Source organism: Rana temporaria, chromosome 11 (genome assembly GCF_905171775.1).
Source record: "Rana temporaria chromosome 11, aRanTem1.1, whole genome shotgun sequence".
Classification (NCBI taxonomy): domain Eukaryota; kingdom Metazoa; phylum Chordata; class Amphibia; order Anura; family Ranidae; genus Rana; species Rana temporaria.
In genome coordinates this window covers 135,739,237-135,758,177 of record NC_053499.1, presented here as the reverse complement: position 1 = coordinate 135,758,177, position 18,941 = coordinate 135,739,237, and the positions used below count along the sequence as shown (strand labels likewise).

Genomic DNA, 18,941 nt, shown 5'->3' with positions numbered 1-18,941 from the left:
CTAATTGTAGCCTTTATTAAAAGAAGGACAGCACTACAAGTCACAGCAAAGTAAAATAAAACCCAACCACTGATGTGCTTCGCACTGAAACTAGTGCTTAGTCATAGCTTGATCGTTCTAAGGCCTCGTACACACCACCCAACATGTCCGATGAAAACGGTCCGCGGACCGTTTTCATCGGACATGTCCGCTGGGATCATTTGGTCTGATGTGTGTACACACCATCAGACCAAATTCCCCGCGGACAGAATACGTGGTGACGTGGCGGCGACGATGACGCCGCGACGTGCGCGCACCAGGAAGTTTAATGCTTCCACGCATGCGTGGGATTTCGGGCCAGCGGACATGTCCGGTGAGTCGTACTGACCATCGGACATGTCCGACGGACAGGCTTCCAGCAGACAAGTTTCTTAGCATGCTAAGAAACTTTTTTGTCCGCTAGGCCGGGAAACTGTCCGGTCAGCCCTACACACGACCGAACATGTCCGCGGAAACTGGACCAGTTTCAGCGGACATGTTCGGTCGTGTGTACAAGGCCTTACAGGTGACGGGAGGGGACATTTTTTTTTCTTTCATTCAGCTGTCAGCTGAGAAGCCCATTGACTAAGCACTAGTTTCAGTGCAAAACGCGTCAGCAGTTGGGTTTTATTTTACTTTGCTGTGACTTGTAGTGCTGTCCTTCTTTTATAAAGGCTACAATTTGTTCAGAGACAATTTGTGTTCCTGCTTTGCTAAGTGCATTGCCTGCACCTGAGTTGTCTGCAGCGGGGGATGTTCGTTTGGGTTCCCACCTGGAGCGGCTATTCCCTTTTCCAATACTCCAACCCGTCAGAAACTCCAACCACGTCACTTCCGGTTTCTTTAAAACATCAGTAATTGGATATTTTTACGAATTTCTGTTTGGACGCAACACCGGCAACCGAATCCGGTAACAAAGACAAAGTTGTCGCCCGCCATGCAGGCCGCCATTTTGTTGGCTAGTATCGGTGCAGAGTAACAATCTCCGCTCATAATAGCGTGCACCGGACTCTATACGGTTTCCCGGTGTTGTGTCCAAACAGGAACTGGGCAAAAACTCCAATTACTTATGGTTTAAAGAAACCGGAAGTTAAGTGGTTGGAGTTTCTGACAAGTTGGATAATATGACAGAACACTGCCAGTTTGAGACCCCTGCAGTAAAGACTCCTGAGTTTTCAGGTACACAGACAAAAAGTTCTTATCCAGGAAGAAAATGATTACTGATATCATTTATCAAATGAGCAGCAGACCAGGAGCATTTTATCACTGAATGATGGCTCAATCAGAGATGATATCTAAGATGCCTAGTACACATGACCGGGATTCCCGACGGAAAAAGGTCCGTCGGAAATCCAGAGGGGAACCGAGAACCGGCTCTCTACTTTTCTCCCGTACAGACGTTCGGTTTTCCCGTCTGGAAAACTCTGATGAGAGCTTTTCCTTGGGAATCCCGACCGTGTTAGAGTTTTTCCCCACATGAAAACGGCCAAAAATTGCCATTTTCCGCCGGGAAAAAGTCAGCCGGTAATCCCGGCGGGAAAAAAGAGAGCAGGTTCTCTTTTTTTGTCTGGCGGTTTTTGGGCAGTTTTCCCATCGGAAAAACTGCGAGGAGCACACACACGGCTGGGATTCCCGGCCAAAAGCTCTCCTCGCAGTTTTCCCATTGGGAAACCCGGTCGTGTGTACGGGGCATAAGTCTACTGATCTGGCTGATTATGGTTGGATCTCTGGTAGCACCCTGTGAATTGTCCCTGGCCCGTGCTGAATTTTACTGACCTGCCCCCCCCCCCCCCCCCCCCTCCCAAATGAACAAAGTGCCAGGAGACTCTACACAGTACATAAACTGTTTTGTCTATTTAACCTATCAAAGTCCACAAAAACGTCAAGAATGTTGTGTTTTAGCGTTTAAAACATTTATGGTTTGGTGTTCTCTGGCAAATGAACAATTAAAGGGGTTGTAAAGGTACAAGTTTTTTCATCTTAATGCATTCTATGCATTAAGGTGATAAAAAAATCTGCGATTTAGCGCCCCCCCTCAAGCCCCCGCTTTACTTACCTGACCCCTCGAAAGTTCCGCGCCGTGAACGCGCAGGCTTCTCGGCTCATTCATTGGTTGATTGAAAGCAGCGCAGCCTTTGGATCGCGCTGCTGTCAATCACATCCAATGTTTGTGGTGCGCCGGGGGCGGGGCCGAGTGATACAGTGAGTGGCTATAGCCGTCGGCTGTATGGCCTCGTACACACGGACGGACTGTCCGATGAAAACGGTCCGCCGGACCGTTTTCATCGGACATGTCCGCTGCCGGATTTCTGTCTGATGGCTGTACACACCATCAAACTGAAATCCGCGGGGACACGATACGCAGTGACGTGGCCGCGACGATGATGCGGGGACGTGCACGGCCCTGGAAGGTCAATGCTTCCACGATGGGTTTTCGGCCGAGCGGACATGTCCGGTGAGTCGTACAGACGACCGAACATGTCCGACGGACAGGCTTCCAGCGGACATGTTTCTTAGCATGCTAAGAAACATTTGTCCGCTGGAAACCTGTCCGATCCGCCGGAAAATTGTCCGGTCGGACGTACAGACGACCGAACATGTCTGCTGAAACTGGTCCGCGGACCAGTTTCAGCGGACATGTTCGGTTGTGTGTACGGGGCCTATCAGGGAAGTGCGCCAGCAAGAACTCATCACCATGCAAGCTTGCTCGCATGAAGGTGATGAGTTCTTGCGAGGAGGAGCCGAGGGAGCCGCCGAGGGACCCACGAAGACCAGGTTCGGGGCCATTTTTTACCTTTAGTGTTCTTTGAAATTTAATTTAATTTATTTCATCTAAAATTTGTTTTTTTATCAATATCGTTTGCATTTAGTTTTATTATTCAGTTTTATGCATTATTATAAAATAGTGTTTGTATTCTGTTTTCGGTATTTCGATTAATTTTAGAGACAAAAACTGCATAAAAAAGCAGCACGTAAAAGGCATTGCGTAGATTGAATGAATTTGCATGAGAACACAGTCTAAACAGTTCACTAGCAACCGGCAACATGGCAGGAGCTCCGAGTTCCGCGGCTGAAGTTGCCTCAGTATTTTGGTACTTTTTAATGAATATTTTTAATTTAGTACAAAATAGCTGCCTTTATTTTATGCATGTAGCAGAGACACTTCTGACAACTCCTTCAACAGAACACGTCAGATATCGAGACTAAAAGCTGCCAATCAGCAAAACTGCCACCTTAACTCAAGTGCCAACCCTTTTTCAGTATTAATATGTTGTGTTTTGGTGCCATAAAATGACCCGCTGCACTCTTTTATAGCGAGTTTTACCCTAAAAGAACTAAAGACACAGGAAAGTGCCCAAGGGATTATTCCCAATGAATGACCCATATTTTCATTCCTCCATTTCATCTTTTAAAGGTGTTTTCTGGGCTAAATTAAGATTTTTACTTCATATAGGTTTCTGCCCCTGCATCAAATGTTTATCAGGGTTGTGTAGTCACTTTATGAAAATCAACTCTGTAGATTGATAAACGTTATGGGCCAGATTCAGAGAACACTTACGCTGGCGTATCTTCAGATCGTCCAGATCCAAATATGGCTTCAGTCGACCAACGTAAGTTGCCGTACGCCGTTGTATATTGGGTGCATATTTACGCTGGCCGCAAGGGGCGCTTCCGTAGATTGACGCGTTGAATATGCAAATGACCTAGATACGCCGATTCACGAACGTACTTGCGCCCGTCTGATTTAGCTACGCCGTTTACGTAAGGCTTACGTCCGGCGTAAAGTTACCTCTGCTATATGAGGCGCAGGTAATGCAAAGTATGGACGTCGGAACAAACGTATATTTTTACATTGTTTACGTAAGTCGTACGTGAATGGGGCTGGGCGTAGGTTGCGTTCACATCGTTGCCATTGAGCCGTCGTATCCTATGGCGTAAATTCGACGTGAATCTGCGCATGCGCAGTTCATTCGGCGCTTAATTTACGTGGGGTCACGATACATTTCAATACAACACGCCCACTACCAGCCTACTTTGAATTAGGCGGGCTTACGCCGGCCCATTTACGCTACGCCGACGTAACATAGGGAGCAAGTGCTTTGTGAATACTGGCCTGGATTCAAGAAGCAATTGCGCCTGTGTAACCATAGGTTACACAGCGCAATTGCTTACTTGCCCCGGCGTAACGAATGCTCCTGATTCAGGAACCTCGTTACGCCGACTGCAGCCTAAGATCTGCGCGGCATAAGGCTCTTATGCCCGCATATCTTAGGCTGCATTCTTGCGATGGCCGCTAGGTGGCGTTCCCGTTGTGCTCAGCGTATAGTATGCAAATTGCATACTAACACCGATTCACAACGTTGCGCGAGCCCTGCGTACGCAATTTACGTAGTTTCCGTACGGCGGTTTTTGCGTAAGGCTGCCCCTGCTATTAGCAGGGGCAGCCAATGTTACGTATACCCGTCGTTCCCGCGTCGCGAAATTTGAATTTTACGTAGTTTGCGCTGGACGCCATTCACGTTCACTTTGAAGCAAATGACGTCTTTGCGACGTCATTTGCCGCAATGCACGTCAGGAAAGTTTCCCGACGGAGCATGCGCTCTACGATCGGCGCGGGAACGCGCCTAATTTAAATGATTCCCGCCCCCTACGGGATCATTTAAATTGCGCGCGCTTGCGCCGGGCATTTTGCCGGCGCGCCCGCGCAATTTACGGAGCTTCTGCTCTGTGAATCGAGGGCAGCGCCAAAAAATTGCGGGGGCGCAGGGCAAAAACGTTGCCCTGCGCCTCCGTAAAAATTGCGCAATTCTATCTGAATCCGGGCCACTGTACTTGCCTCTCTAGGTTACATAGTTACATAGTTACATAGTTACATAGTTAGTCAGGTTGAAAAAAGACACAAGTCCATCCAGTTCAACCACAAAAAACAAAAAAACAAAATAAAAAACACAGTAAAATCCTATACACCCAACTCCATACCCACAGTTGATCCAGAGGAAGGCAAAAAAAACCAGCGGAGCATGATCCAATTTGCTACAGCAGGGTAAAAAATTCCTTCCTGATCCCCCGAGAGGCAATCGGATTTACCCTGGATCAACTATACCTACAAATCTTAGTACTCAGTTATATTCTGTACATTTAGGAAAGAATCCAGACCTTTCTTAAAACAATCTACTGAGCTGGCCAGAACCACCTCTGGAGGGAGTCTGTTCCACATTTTCACAGCTCTTACTGTGAAAAAACCTTTCCGTATTTGGAGGTGAAATCTCTTTTCCTCTAGACGTAAAGAGTGCCCCCTTGTCCTCAGTGATGACCGTAAAGTGAATAACTCAACACCAAGCTCACTGTATGGACCTCTTATATATTTGTACATGTTGATCATATCCCCCCTTATTCTCCTCTTCTCAAGAGTGAATAAATGTAGTTCCTCTAATCTTTCCTCATAGCTGAGCTCCTCCATGCCTCTTATCAGTTTGGTTGCCCTTCTCTGCACTTTCTCCAGTTCCCCGATATCCTTTTTGAGAACTGGTGCCCAAAACTGAACTGCATATTCCAGATGAGGTCTTACTAATGATTTGTACAGGGGGGGGCAAAATTATATCTCTGTCTCTGGAGTCCATACCTCTCTTAATACAAGAAAGGACTTTGCTCGCTTTGGAAACCGCAGCTTGGCATTGCATGCCATTATTGAGCTCATGATCTACCAAGACCCCCAGATCCTTCTCCACTACAGATCCCCCCAGTTGTACTCCCCCTAGTATGTATGATGCATGCATATTCTTAGCCCCCAAGTGCATAACTTTACATTTATCAACATTAAACCTCATCTGCCACTCAGTCGCCCAATTAGACAGGGCATTGAGGTCGGCTTGTAAATTGGAGACATCCTGTAAGGACGTTATTCCACTGCATAGCTTGGTGTCATCTGCAAAGACAGAAATGTTACTTTTGATCTCAGACCCAACATCATTTATAAATATATTGAAAAGTAAGGGTCCCAGCACTGAACCTTGGGGTACACCACTGATAACATTGGACCATTCAGAGTAAGAATCATTAACCACGACTCTCTGAATTCTGTCTTTCAGCCAGTTTTCTATCCATTTACAAACTGATATATCCAATCCTGTAGACCTTACCTTACACATGAGCCGTGTGTGCGGAACTGTATCGAACGCTTTTGCAAAATCCAAATATATCACGTCCACAGCCACTCCTCTGTCCAGGGTTTTACTTACCTCTTCATAAAAGGAAATCAGGTTTGTCTAACAACTTCTGTCTTTCATGAATCCATGTTGTCTGCTGCTTAAATAGTTTTTTTCCTGCAAGAACTCATCCATGTGGTCTTTTATTAAACGTTCCAGTATCTTCCCAACTATAGAAGTTAAACTAACAGGTCTATAGTTACTTGGTAAAGACTTTGTTCCCTTTTTAAATATGGGCACCACATTGGCCCTGCGCCAATCCAGTGGTACTATTCCTGTCTTTAATGAGTCCCTAAATATTAGATACAGTGGCTTTGAAATGACAGAGCTCAACTCACCTAGGATCCGTGGATGGATGCCATCAGGTCCAGGTGCTTTATCCACCTTTATTCTGTCTAAATATTTCTGGACCATATCACTTTTGAGCCATTGTGGATTTGGGGCTGTGTCACTCCCACTCCCATTTTGGACATGAGCTCCCCCATGCTCCATTGTATACACAGAGCTGAAGAAAACATTTAATAAATTTGCCTTCTCTTTGTCCCCAGTCACCCACTCTAGATTATTTTGTAAGGGGCCTACATGCTCAGACTTCACCTTTTTACTATTAATATATTTAAAGAATTTTTTGGGGTTTGTCCTACTATCTTTTGCAATCTGTCGTTCGTTTTGAATTTTTGCATCCTTGATTTCCTTTTTGCATATCCTGTTATATTCTTTGTAACATTTAAACAACACTAGTGTTCCTTCATTTTTATATTTTTTAAAAGCTACTTTCTTATTGTTTATAGCTTTTTTAACTTTGACCGTGAGCCACATAGGTTTTATTTTTAGCCTTTTAAACTTATTGCCCATGGGAACATACTTTGCAGTGAGGTTCCACACAGTCTTTTTGAAGAATTCCCATTTTTGTTCTGTGTTCATCTGTGCCAATAGTCCCTCCCAGTCCAAGTCCTGGAGAGCAGCCCTCATCCTTGGAAAATTTGCTCTCTTAAAATTTAGTGTTTTAATATTTCCTGTATGTATTTCTTGCTTATAGTTAACATTAAATGAAATCATGTTATGATCACTGCTACCCAGGTGTTCCTTTATCTGAACATTAGTAATAAGCTCTGCATGGTTTGAGATTATCAGGTCCAACAGGGCATCATTCCTAGTTGGGGCCTCAATAAACTGCACCATAAAATTGTCCTGCAATAGGTTTTTAAATTTTTGTCCTTTAACTGTCCCAGAAGTGCCATTAATCCAGTCAATTTCTGGGTAGTTAAAATCCCCCATTATTATCACCGTCCCAGACCTTGCAGCCCTTTCCATCTGTGCAAGGAGCTGAGTCTCCACCTCCTCATTAACATTGGGTGGTTTATAACAAACTCCAATGATTAATTTTGAACTACGCACATCTGTATGCAGTTCCACCCATAATGCTTCAGCCTCATCACACTCTCCATCCAGGTTACGTCGGCGTAGCGCATATGAGTTTTTTCCAGACCCTTAAAAACTTAATTTTTTAGAAACCAAAACACGGTCGTGTGTACGCGGCATAATAGCCATACAAAACATGAAATTGCTGGGCTGCCTCAACAGGTTTTTTTTTCTGTAGGAGGTTCTGGCAATAAAATCTGAAAATGCTGACAGCGAAACAGGGAGGTGCTAAGAAGCTACAAGTAAATGTTAATTTAGCCTGGAACGCACCATTAAAAAAAAAGCTAAAACCCAAAGTATGAGTGTTTGTGGACCATCACTATTGAATTCATTATCCAGAGAAGGTAGATTAAAGGCGTAAACTGGTTTATGATGTTTTTAGATATCCTGCCAGTAGATACCTCATTTCATAAACCTGTATTAGAAGCTAACAAGTCAAAGCTTTATTATAATTAATATTATTTGTTTAGCAATTGTTTTACTTGTACAGTGTTCCGTTATATTGGATTAGCTGCACCATTTGCTTGTATTTAGTGGCACTTATGAGCTTTATGTTCACTGGCTTACGTTCCTCTGCCTGTGCTTTGACTTGGGTGAGTGAAGGGGTCATGATGATGGATTGGTAGAAAGAAAATAGGCAATGGAAGTGACAAGAAGCAGTATTGATGTATTGCAGAATTGTGATTGTCCACCGCCACATTACTGCAAGCCTTGATTCTCCATGTGTCTAAATCCAGAAACATATATTGCAGTGCTACAACAATATCTAGTCTACAAATACTGATGGACACACATACATCAAGATACCTGCCATGTGCTTCCGATTTGGGGTAAATAAAGATCATAACAGTGTCCAATCCTCTTTTGTGACCATATGAGGCACAGTTGTCTGTGGGACCGCCATTATTCTTTCATAAAGGAACGTTGCAAACAAAATTGACTATATATATATATATATATATATATATATATATATATATATACGGTATATATACACTATATTACCAAACGTATTGGGACGCCTGCCTTTACACACACACATGAACTTTAATGGCATCCCAGTCTTAGTCCGTAGGGTTCAATATTGAGTTGGCCCACCCTTTGCAGCTATAACAGCTTCAACTCTTCTGGGAAGGCTGTCCACAAGGTTTAGGAGTGTGTCTATTGCAATGTTTGACCATTCTTCCAAAAGTGCATTTGTGAAGTCTGGCACTGTTGTTGGACGAGGAGGCCTGGCTCACAGTCTCCACTCTGATTTATCCCATAGGTGTTCTATTGGGGTTGAGGTCATGACTCAGGCCAGTCAAGTTACTCCACCCCAAACTTGCTCATCCATGTCTTTATGGACCTTGTGCACTGGTCCAAATCATTTGGTGGAGGGATATTATGGTGTGGGGTTGTTTTTTAGGAGTTGGGCTTGGCCACTTAGTTCCAGTGAAGGGAACTCTTAAGGCGTCAGCATACCAAGACATTTTGGACAATTTAATGCTCCCAACTTTGTTGGAACAGTTTGGGGTTGGTCCCTTCCTGTTCTAACATGACTGCACACCAGTGAACAAACAAGGTCCATAAACCCATTGATGAGCAAATTTGGGGTGGCCCGCACAAAGCCCTGACCTCAACATAGGACACCTTTGGAATGAATTAGAGCAGAGACTGTGAGCCAGGCCTTCACTCCAACAGCATTGCCTGACCTCACAAAAGCATTTCTGGAATAATGGACAGACATTCCCATAGACACACTTCTAAACCTTGTGGACGGCCTTCCCAAAAGAGTTGAAGCTGTTATAGCTGCAAAGGGTGGGCCAACTCAATATTACACTCTATGGACTAAGAATGGGATGCCATTAAAGTTCATGTGCGTGTAAAGGCAGGCGTCTCAATACGTTTGTTAATATAGTGTATATAATGGAAGTGCATTAGTAGCCCCTTTTCACTGCACCTTTCTTCCATAGTGTATATATTGATATATATACTGTATAGAGATATATCTATATACCCCATTGACTGGTGCGACATTTCCCATTGAATTTTTCTTCCATCATTGATGGGTGTTATATTGTATATACAGTATGTATAAATACTGTATGTATAGAGTGAAACAGCATGCAATAAAGATCCTGAAGGCAGAGGCATATCTAGTGAAAATGGCGCCTATGGCAAGCACTGAAACTGAGCCCCTGTCAAAACACTTGAAACCCATCTTTCGGATAACCTTAACAAAAAAAACAGTTAACAAAACTAGTGATATTTATCATCCATTGTGATACCTTGGGTAGTGACATATCCTCTTTATGGATAAATCTGGGGTTTATTAGACCCCTGATCCCTCCTCTGCCCTCCAAGGCCAGGTAAATGCAGAAACAATACTGGAAGTGATGAAATCTTCATCACTTAAGGCCTCAGTTTTCACAGAGGAGAGGGAGAAACTGATGTTTTTCCTTCTTCTTTGTGCGCTGCCAATCTGACCAGATGGAATGGGAGAACAGGGGGGGGGCTGGGGCTGAATGCAGCAGGGATAGCGCTGCCATTGTCCATTAGCAAAGGTGCTGAAAAGGAGATCCTGCCTATGCTCGGCAGGAGGGAAGTAGACATCCTCAGACCCTGATAAGTGCCCAGCCACTCAACAGCGCCCCTTTCATATGGCACCCATGGCACTTGCCATAGCTGCCATACCCTAGATAAGCCACTGCCTGAAGGTGACTATGAAAGACTCCCTTAGCCTGGCCCTGTGTCATCTAGTTCCAGTAGCTGATGACATTAGTATTTACAGATTGAGTGTTTTTGTAGAACTGCAATAGTGAGAAAATAAGAAGAGCAATAGGTGGTTTAGTCAAGACATGAGTTTGGTCCATTTTAAGAGTTTAGTCTGTTAAAAATGTATATTCATTGGTTTTAAAAGAGATGCTAGAGGGTTGATTCACACAAAAACGTCTTGCTCTCTTTTTTTGCTCCTGACTTCCAAGGTTGGGCACATCTGTCACTCTCATGTTGCAGGAGGAAGGGAAGACAGGGTTCAAGTTCCTTCTCCAAGTTATAATTCATTTTACCTTATGGAGCAGGAGGAATATGAACATTTCTACCATTTTAACAGGAGTAGGGTGTTGGAGGTCAAGCCGGGAAATCTGGTGGGAGGAAAAAAAAATTGGGGGGATTAAGAACGTAATTGAACAAACCAACTTTTATCCATTACCAAACTATATGCATTATGTGGACTTGCCCTTTAAGCTCTGAAATTATGCATGGGATTCTCCTTCACTCACATGGGTCCGGCACAAGCAAATGATTAAGCTACACGTCATGTGAAGCACATATATGCCATCACCTTTACTGCTGTCAAAACTGAGCTCTGCGTATATATAAGGTTTATATAACAACCACATGTCTTCATAAACTCAGTAAAAGCTGAATTTGTAGCTGTGAAATTGCTGTTATAGCAATTCTGTTTATGTTTGTTGTAATGTTTTTTTGCTGTAGTTTTTGTCTACTGATTACATCAGTATACTATCAGTATTTTTGGTAAGGTCTGTACATGGCCAGGAATTTGTGTTATAGTCGGTTACTGCTAAATCTGTATAATCTAAAACTGCTCCAGGAAAACTGAAAAACTCTAGTATTATGTGTATGTATGGGGTATCCAGTTCCATGAAAAAGTGTTATTTGGTATTGGTAAATGTTTTCTCTCCCCTCAAGTATAGTAGGTAGAGGTTGTGGTTGAAATTATAGCCAACTAAGTATACTTGGTGCTCTGATCATCTCCAATGACTAACTTCACCAAAGGCTGTGGTTAATCCGGTGGAGGGAGGGATGGTTGTGGTCGAAATTTAAACCAGCTAAGAATACTCGGTGCTCTTATCAGCTCCAGTAACTGACTTCACCAAAGGCCATGGGTAATCCTGTGGTGGGAGGGATAGTTGTGGTCGAAATTATACCCACCTAAGAATACTTGGTGTTCTGATCAGTTCCAATGACTGGCTCCACCAAAGGCTATGGTTAATCCTGTGGTGGAAAGGAAGGTTGTGATTGAAATTATGTTCAGCTAAGTATACTTGGTGCTCTGACCAGCTCCAATGACTAAACCTACCAAAGGCTATGGTTAATCCGGTGGAGTGAGAGACGGTTGTGGTTGAATTTAAAACCAGCTTAGAATACTTGGTGCTCTTATCAGCTCCAATGACTGACTTCACCAAAGGCCATGGAAAATCCTGTGGTGGGAGCCGGGATAGTTGTGGTCGAAATGATACCCACCTAAGAATACTTGGTGTTCTGATCAGTTCCAATGACTGACTCCACCAAAGGCTATGGTTAATCCTGTGGTGGAAAGGAAGTTTGTGATTGAAATTATGTTCAGCTAAGTATACTTGGTGCTCTGACCAGCTCCAATGACTGGCTCCACCAAAGGCTATGGTTAATCCTGTGGTGGAAAGGAAGGTTGTGATTGAAATTATGTTCAGCTAAGTATACTTGGTGCTCTGACCAGCTCCAATGACTGAACCTACCAAAGGCTATGGTTAATCCGGTGGAGGGAGGGGTGGTTGTGGTCGAATTTAAAGCCAGCTAAGAATACTTGGTCCTCTTATCAGCTCCAATGACTGACTTCACCAAAGGCCATGGGTAATTCTGTGGTTAGAGCCGGGATAGTTGTGGTCGAAATTATACCCACCTAAGAATACTTGGTGTTCTGATCAGCTCCAATGACTGACTCCACCAAAGGCTATGGTTAATCCTGTGGTGGGAAGGAAGGTTAGGATTGAAATTATGCCCAGCTACGTATACTTGGTGCTCTGATCAGCTCCAATGACGGACTTCACCAAAGGCTATGGTTAATCCTGTGATGGGAGGGATGGCTGTGGTCAAAGTTAAAACTAGCTAAGAATACTTGGTGCTCTGATCAGCTCCTATGACTGACTCCACCAAAGGCCATTGTTAATCCTGTGGCGGGAGGGATGGTTGGGGTGGAAAGTATACATAGCTCCAATGACTCTAAAATGAAGAATTTATTAGGTATTTATTGCTAGCATGGATGAGCAAGTCTGGGGTAACTAGTTTTTTCCACTGCAGGATGAGATCTGAACATTGCTTAGAGACTCAAAATATTTTAAATAAATTAAGGGGAAAAAAAGAATGACATTTTTATTTCTAAGTCCCAATGCAGTTGACATTTGGAATCCACAGTTAAGCATGTACAAATCTTTACCCAGCTGTGTCTTAGTACTTTGGGGAGTTTTCAGATACCGAGATACTTGTAAACCGACCACAGGACTTCAATCAGAGCCATGTTTTTGCTTAGTAAACATAGGCCATAGCCTAGGGGAAGGTGTTGTTAGGGGCACCAAGCCACTCACACTTTGGCCAACGATGGTCAAATTCCTTGTATAACAAAAGGTTCCAAACTCATGGTCTATACACCAAGAACCAAACTGAAAGCAGAGGAGGTCCACAGTTTTCCATACTCTTCCAGTTGTCAGTTTTAGGTGTACTGATACAGACTGGTTATTTGCACATGGGGCACTTGCAGGATTCTTATGTTCTCTACTATGGATGGCTGACAAATTATGTCTGCTTTGTGTAGTGTCTGTACTTAGATGCTCACCTCCAAATAAAGATGGCTTCATATCCATACATATAAGACCCGTGGTATACAGTATTGGTTAGCTATGGGCGTAAAACATTAGATATCTATATAACACTGTTTCGCAACTTTTTGGTGTAAGTCAGTCTATCTCAAGTACCCATTGGCATGTACACATTAATTGTCTGTGACCACTAATTGAGTACTTCTGTTTTTATCAACCTAAGCAACCTATTTAAATCTTAGAAAAAAAAAATGTTTGTGAAACATTCGGATCGATATTATAAATTTACAGAGATATGTTAGCTTTCAGTGCTGGAGACTGGCGCCGATAATTTTCAGCACAGAGTACGATGTCCTATTTAAACAGCCTCCCTGAGCTAAGCTTACTTTTAACCCTAACACTAATTCACCCCGTAACGCTAGCATTGATCTTAGAAACTGCAACCTTGCAATCTAAACTAGTTCCTAACCTCAAACTTTACACTAACCCTCCAGGCAACACCAACACTTATTCATACCTTAGTCTTTTATATAACCTCAATCCTAACGCTAATCCGTAACCCCCATGCTAACCTTTCCTGCAACCCTAATATTAATTCACCCAGTAACTCTAACACTAATCCTCATGCTAATTCTCCCTGTACCTCTACAATTATTCTTAGTAACCCCAATCTACACTAACCCTCCCTGTGACACCACACTAATCCTCACATTACCCTTCCTATACTCTCAACCCTAACACTTATCGTTCCTGTAACCCTAGCCCACACATCAAAGTTGCCCATACAGTCATCTTTTTTTTGTTCTTTCAACCAGCGGTTTACTCTCGCTGTGCTATTATGTTCTGGCAGCGGGGAGTCTTGATCGATCAGGAAAGACCCGACAGGCTGGTTATACAGAAGTCTATCAGTAGATCGAATTCTGTACAACCAGGGTGCCCATTAATGTATCAAAATTTAGCTGCTTCGGCAAAGACCGGCTGAGCTTTGATCCATCTATAGCCAGCTTAACTCTCCCTGTTACTCGACTCTAACACTTATCCTCACACTCGCCCTTCATGTAACCCCAACGTTAATGTTCACACCAACCCTCCCTGTAACATTAACACTAATCTTTACCCTACCCCTTTCTTTAACTCTAACAATTACTGTAACCCGAACACTAATCCTTACCCTACCCCTTCCTTTAATTATAACACTAACCTTTCCTGTAACCTTAACACCAATCCTTACCCTACCCCTTTCTTTAACTATACCATTAACCCTCCCTGTAACCATAAAACTAACCCTTACCCTACCCCTTTCTTTAACTATACCATTAACCCTCCCTGTAAACGTAAAACGAACCCTTACCCTACCCCTTTCTTTAACTATACCGCTAACCTTCCCTGTAACCTTAACACTAACCCTTACCCTATCCCTTTCATTAACTCTAACACTAACAATTACTGTAACCTGAACACTAATCCTTACCCTACCCCTTCCTTTAACTATACCGCTAACCTTCCCTGTAACCTTAACACTAACCCTTACCCTACCCCTTTCTTTAACTATACCAATAACCCTCCCTGTAACCGTAAAACTAACCCTTACCCTACCCCTTCCTTTAACTATACCGCTAACCTTCCCTGTAACCTTAACACTAACCCTTACCCTACCCCTTTCTTTAACTATACCATTAACCCTCCCTGTAACCGTAAAACTAACCCTTACCCTACCCCTTTCTTTAACTATACCGCTAACCCTCCCTGTAACCTTAACACTAACCCTTACCCTATCCCTTTCTTTAACTATAACATTAACAGTCTCTGTAACCATAGTACTAATCCTTACCCTACCCCTTTCTTTAACTATACCATTAACTCTCCCTGTAACCTTAACACTAATCCTTACACTACCCCTTTCTTTAGTTAGAACATTAACCCTCCCTGTAGCCTTAACACTAACCCTTACCCTACCCCTTTCTTTACCTATAACACTAACCCTTACCCTAACCCTTTCTTTAATTAGAACATTAACCCTCCCTGTAACCTTAATACTTATCCTTACCCTATTCCTTCCTTTACCTATAACACTAACCCTCTCTGTAACCTTAATACTAACCCTCACACTACCCCTTTTTTTTTAACTATAACATTAACCCTCTCTGTAACCTTAACACAAATACTTACCCTACCCCTTCCTTTAACTATAACTTTAACCCTTCGTGTAACTCTCCTTTGTTAACTCACTGATTTACATACTCACCAATTAGGTATGTACAGTATGTAGTATGTGCCAGCATCCTTTGTAAGGAAGACTCACATTTCTGCGCTGAAAGATACCACTGCCAAAATTTCCTATTTCAACCATGGGGTATAATACCACTGCTTTAAAGCCACTGCTTCATAAGAGCCAATATATCTGAATGGTTGCTATGAAGTCCGCTTAAAATTATCAACAAAATGTCAGTTCCCACTGTATTTTTGTGGGCGTAAAGGAAATCCACCCTGTTGCTGTGAAGGGGGTTCCTATCAAAATTAAATATCATCTTAAAACAATGATTTTTCTGAACCAAATGTTTTTAGATTGCATGTTTTAAATGTTTTTTCTTCTTTTTTGTGAACTTCACCTTTTGGATTCTATTCACACATTATTCTTCAGTTTACCTTAAATGGGTTTTCCAGGGAAGTGCTAATCTCCACTTAGACAGAGTGGGTCTGTTTAGTCATTTACAGTTCTCAGCAGATTAAAGTGTATTTCTAGCAAAAAAAGTACATCTTTAAAATACATGCACATTTCATCATGTTTTGTCTCCTACATGGCTTCTTGCATGTAACTTCATTCTGTATGAACAAGGCAAAATCAAATATTCCCAAACTGTATTTTGTGCAATTCAATGTGAATGTGGAAATAGCAGCATTATGACCACTAGATGGCACTGACGATAATAGGGAATAGTTATGCTCATCAGCACCATCAAGTGGCCATAATGTGGTATTTTCGGAATTGAAACATTCAATTTGCTGAGGATGTAGCTGGAGAACGTTCAGTTTTGCTTCATTTGTACAGAACAGTTACATGCAGTTTTAAAAGACAAACAGTCAGCTCAAACTGGACTGCATTTCTAGCATATCGAAAGGTGTTTTTCTGTACTTGTAGCATTTTAAAGGAAAAAAAGCATTGGGCAATATACATGTATTGCAGAGTTGTACTGATTTTTTTTCTTTTGCACAAACATACACTTTAACATATAATGGAGATCCAAAGGAGTTCGGATCTGAAAGGCTGTGTTGATGCAGGTAGGGTGCAAGAGGAGATGCCTCCATGCATATCTGTTCTGTTGTGTAAATCTAAACCCAACCCATCTGTCTCAGCACTGCTGATTAAAATACATCTTACGCAGCTATTGGTTTTGTTGAACTGTAAATCAATGAGCAGACCCCTCTTTGGGTGGAAGAACTACACTTTTTTGTTTCTCAGAGATCCTCTTTTATTATTCCACAGTCTGCAACTGAAGCCAATGTAAGATGGAGCGACATATTGTTTGATTGTGTTTGTTGCTATAGAGCTTTTGTTACCTTGTGCCTACGAAATTGTTTACATGAAAAAGTAACCTATATAAATAAAAAAAGATCAGCATAGCAACCTGTGTCTTTTGTCGCAGTCATTTACAAATGTCCATGCTGTTCTAGTTTTTAAATAATTTGTTTCACTTTTGTCTTAACTGCTTTACGACCGCCCTATACAGTGCCGATCCTGACCTCCCTGGGGGCCTTAAGCGGCTTGCATAGTGAGCCTATAGGGCAGATCAGCACTGGCCCTATAGCAGATTTTCTGCGACAGGCTAGCCACTCTGTGCAGAATCACGTATATACCGTATTTATCGGCATATAACACACACCCTAACTTTAAGGCCTTGTACACACGAGCAGACATGTCCGATGAAAACGGTCCACGGACCATTTTCATCGGACATGTCTGCTGGGAGCTTTTGTTCTGATGTGTGTACACACCATCAGACCAAAATCCCCGCGGACAGAGAACGCGGTGACGTAGAAGACACCGACGTTCTCTAACACGGAAGTTCAACGCTTCCACGCATGCGTCGAATCAATTCGACACATGCGCGGGATTTCGGTCCGCTGGTTAGACGTACTAACCAGCGGACATGTCCGACGGACAGGTTTCCAGCGGACAAGTTTCTTAGCATGCTAAGAAATTTTTGTCCGCTGGAAACCTGTCCGCTAGGCCGGAAAACTGTCCACTAGGCCCTACACACGGTCGGACATGTCCGCGGAAACTGGTCAGCGGACCAGTTTCAGCGGACATGTTCCGTCGTGTGTACAAGGCCTAAGAGGGAAGTTTCAGGAAAAAAACTTTCGACAGCCCCATGCGTATAACACGCAGGCACAGTTTACCCTCTATTTTCAGGGTAAAAAGTGAGTGTTATACGCCAATAAATACAGTATAACTATATATACTGTATATGTGATTCTGCACTTCCGGGCTTTGGGCGTAAGCGTGCGCCGGCAGCGGCTTGCTCCCACTGTTATTTTACACAGCATGATCTGATCAGCCGGTCCTGCTTACCCGATGTCCGCCTGGACCCGCCGTTCGTTTGGTACTCTGACAGTCTGCCTATGTAAAAAGGCAGACTGTCATTCTGTGAGTACAGAAGACATGGAACCAATGGTTCAAGAAAGGTTGGCCTCACTCCCAGGTATGAAGCAGTGATGATTACTTTATTGAAGATAAAAATACCATCAAGATACATCATAAGACATCATGAGAACTCTATGCAGGCATTGCAAGATTAACGCGTTTCATGAATCAAGATCTATCTTGCCATGCCTGCATAGAGGTCTCATGATGTCTTATGATGAATCTTGATGAATTTTTATCTTCAATAAGGTATTCATCACTGCTTCATACCTAGGAGTGCGGTCAACCCTTCTTGAACCATTGGTTCCATGTCTTCTGTACTCACAGAATGACAGTCTGCCTTGTTTACATAGGTAGACTGTCATTCTGTCAGAGTACCAAACGAGCGGCGGGTCCAGGCGGGCATCGGGACTGGTACTGCACCACAAGGTTGAAGGGAGCAATTATTCCCACCTGGATCAGCACAGCTCTGTCTTTGTATCAGTTACAGAAGACAAGGATCCTGTGTCCCTGTAGTAAAAGCACCTCCCCCACATATAGTAAGCACTCCCTAGGCACACATTTAACCCTTTGATCACCCCTGATGTTAACCCCTTCCCAGACAGTTTCATTAATACAGTGGCAATGCATATTTTTAGTATAAAAACCAGCACTCAGATAATCTGTCCCGATGTTTAATATATTCCACAGCACTCAACATTAAGTTCCAATAAGATGCTTGAACTCTCGCCAGATATAATAATCCTTTATGCATACGGGTCTGAATAAAGCTGAATTTCAAAGCTTTTCAAGTGTGTCTTCTTTTTTGTCTCATCCACTTGCACTCTCCCTCACAGTGTTTATATACGTCCCAAAGGTAACAAAATCAGATTCATAAAACAAAAAAGATGTATATAGTGTAATACATTCCCAAAAAAACAATATTTTCAGATTTTCATGCAGGAACTTCTGGTTTTCGAATCCTCCTACAGCATTTCAATGGGATTCGAAACAAGGACTTTGACTAGGCCAGCCCATAAAACTCTCATTTTCATCAAGCACACTTTAATATGATGCAGAATTTATAGTTGATTCAAT

General features: G+C 42.9%; 1 protein-coding gene across 1 annotated transcript; it reads left to right on the top strand.

Moving 5' to 3' along the window:
* Positions 1 to 10,299: 10,299 nt before the first annotated feature.
* On the top strand, positions 10,300 to 16,300 carry LOC120917716 (putative uncharacterized membrane protein YMR173W-A). Its single transcript, XM_040329193.1, has 2 exons — positions 10,300 to 14,625; positions 14,752 to 16,300. The coding sequence occupies exons 1-2, from the start codon at positions 14,296 to 14,298 to the stop codon at positions 15,346 to 15,348; spliced, it is 927 nt and encodes a 308-aa protein (XP_040185127.1). The 5' UTR covers positions 10,300 to 14,295; the 3' UTR covers positions 15,349 to 16,300.
* Positions 16,301 to 18,941: the final 2,641 nt, after the last annotated feature.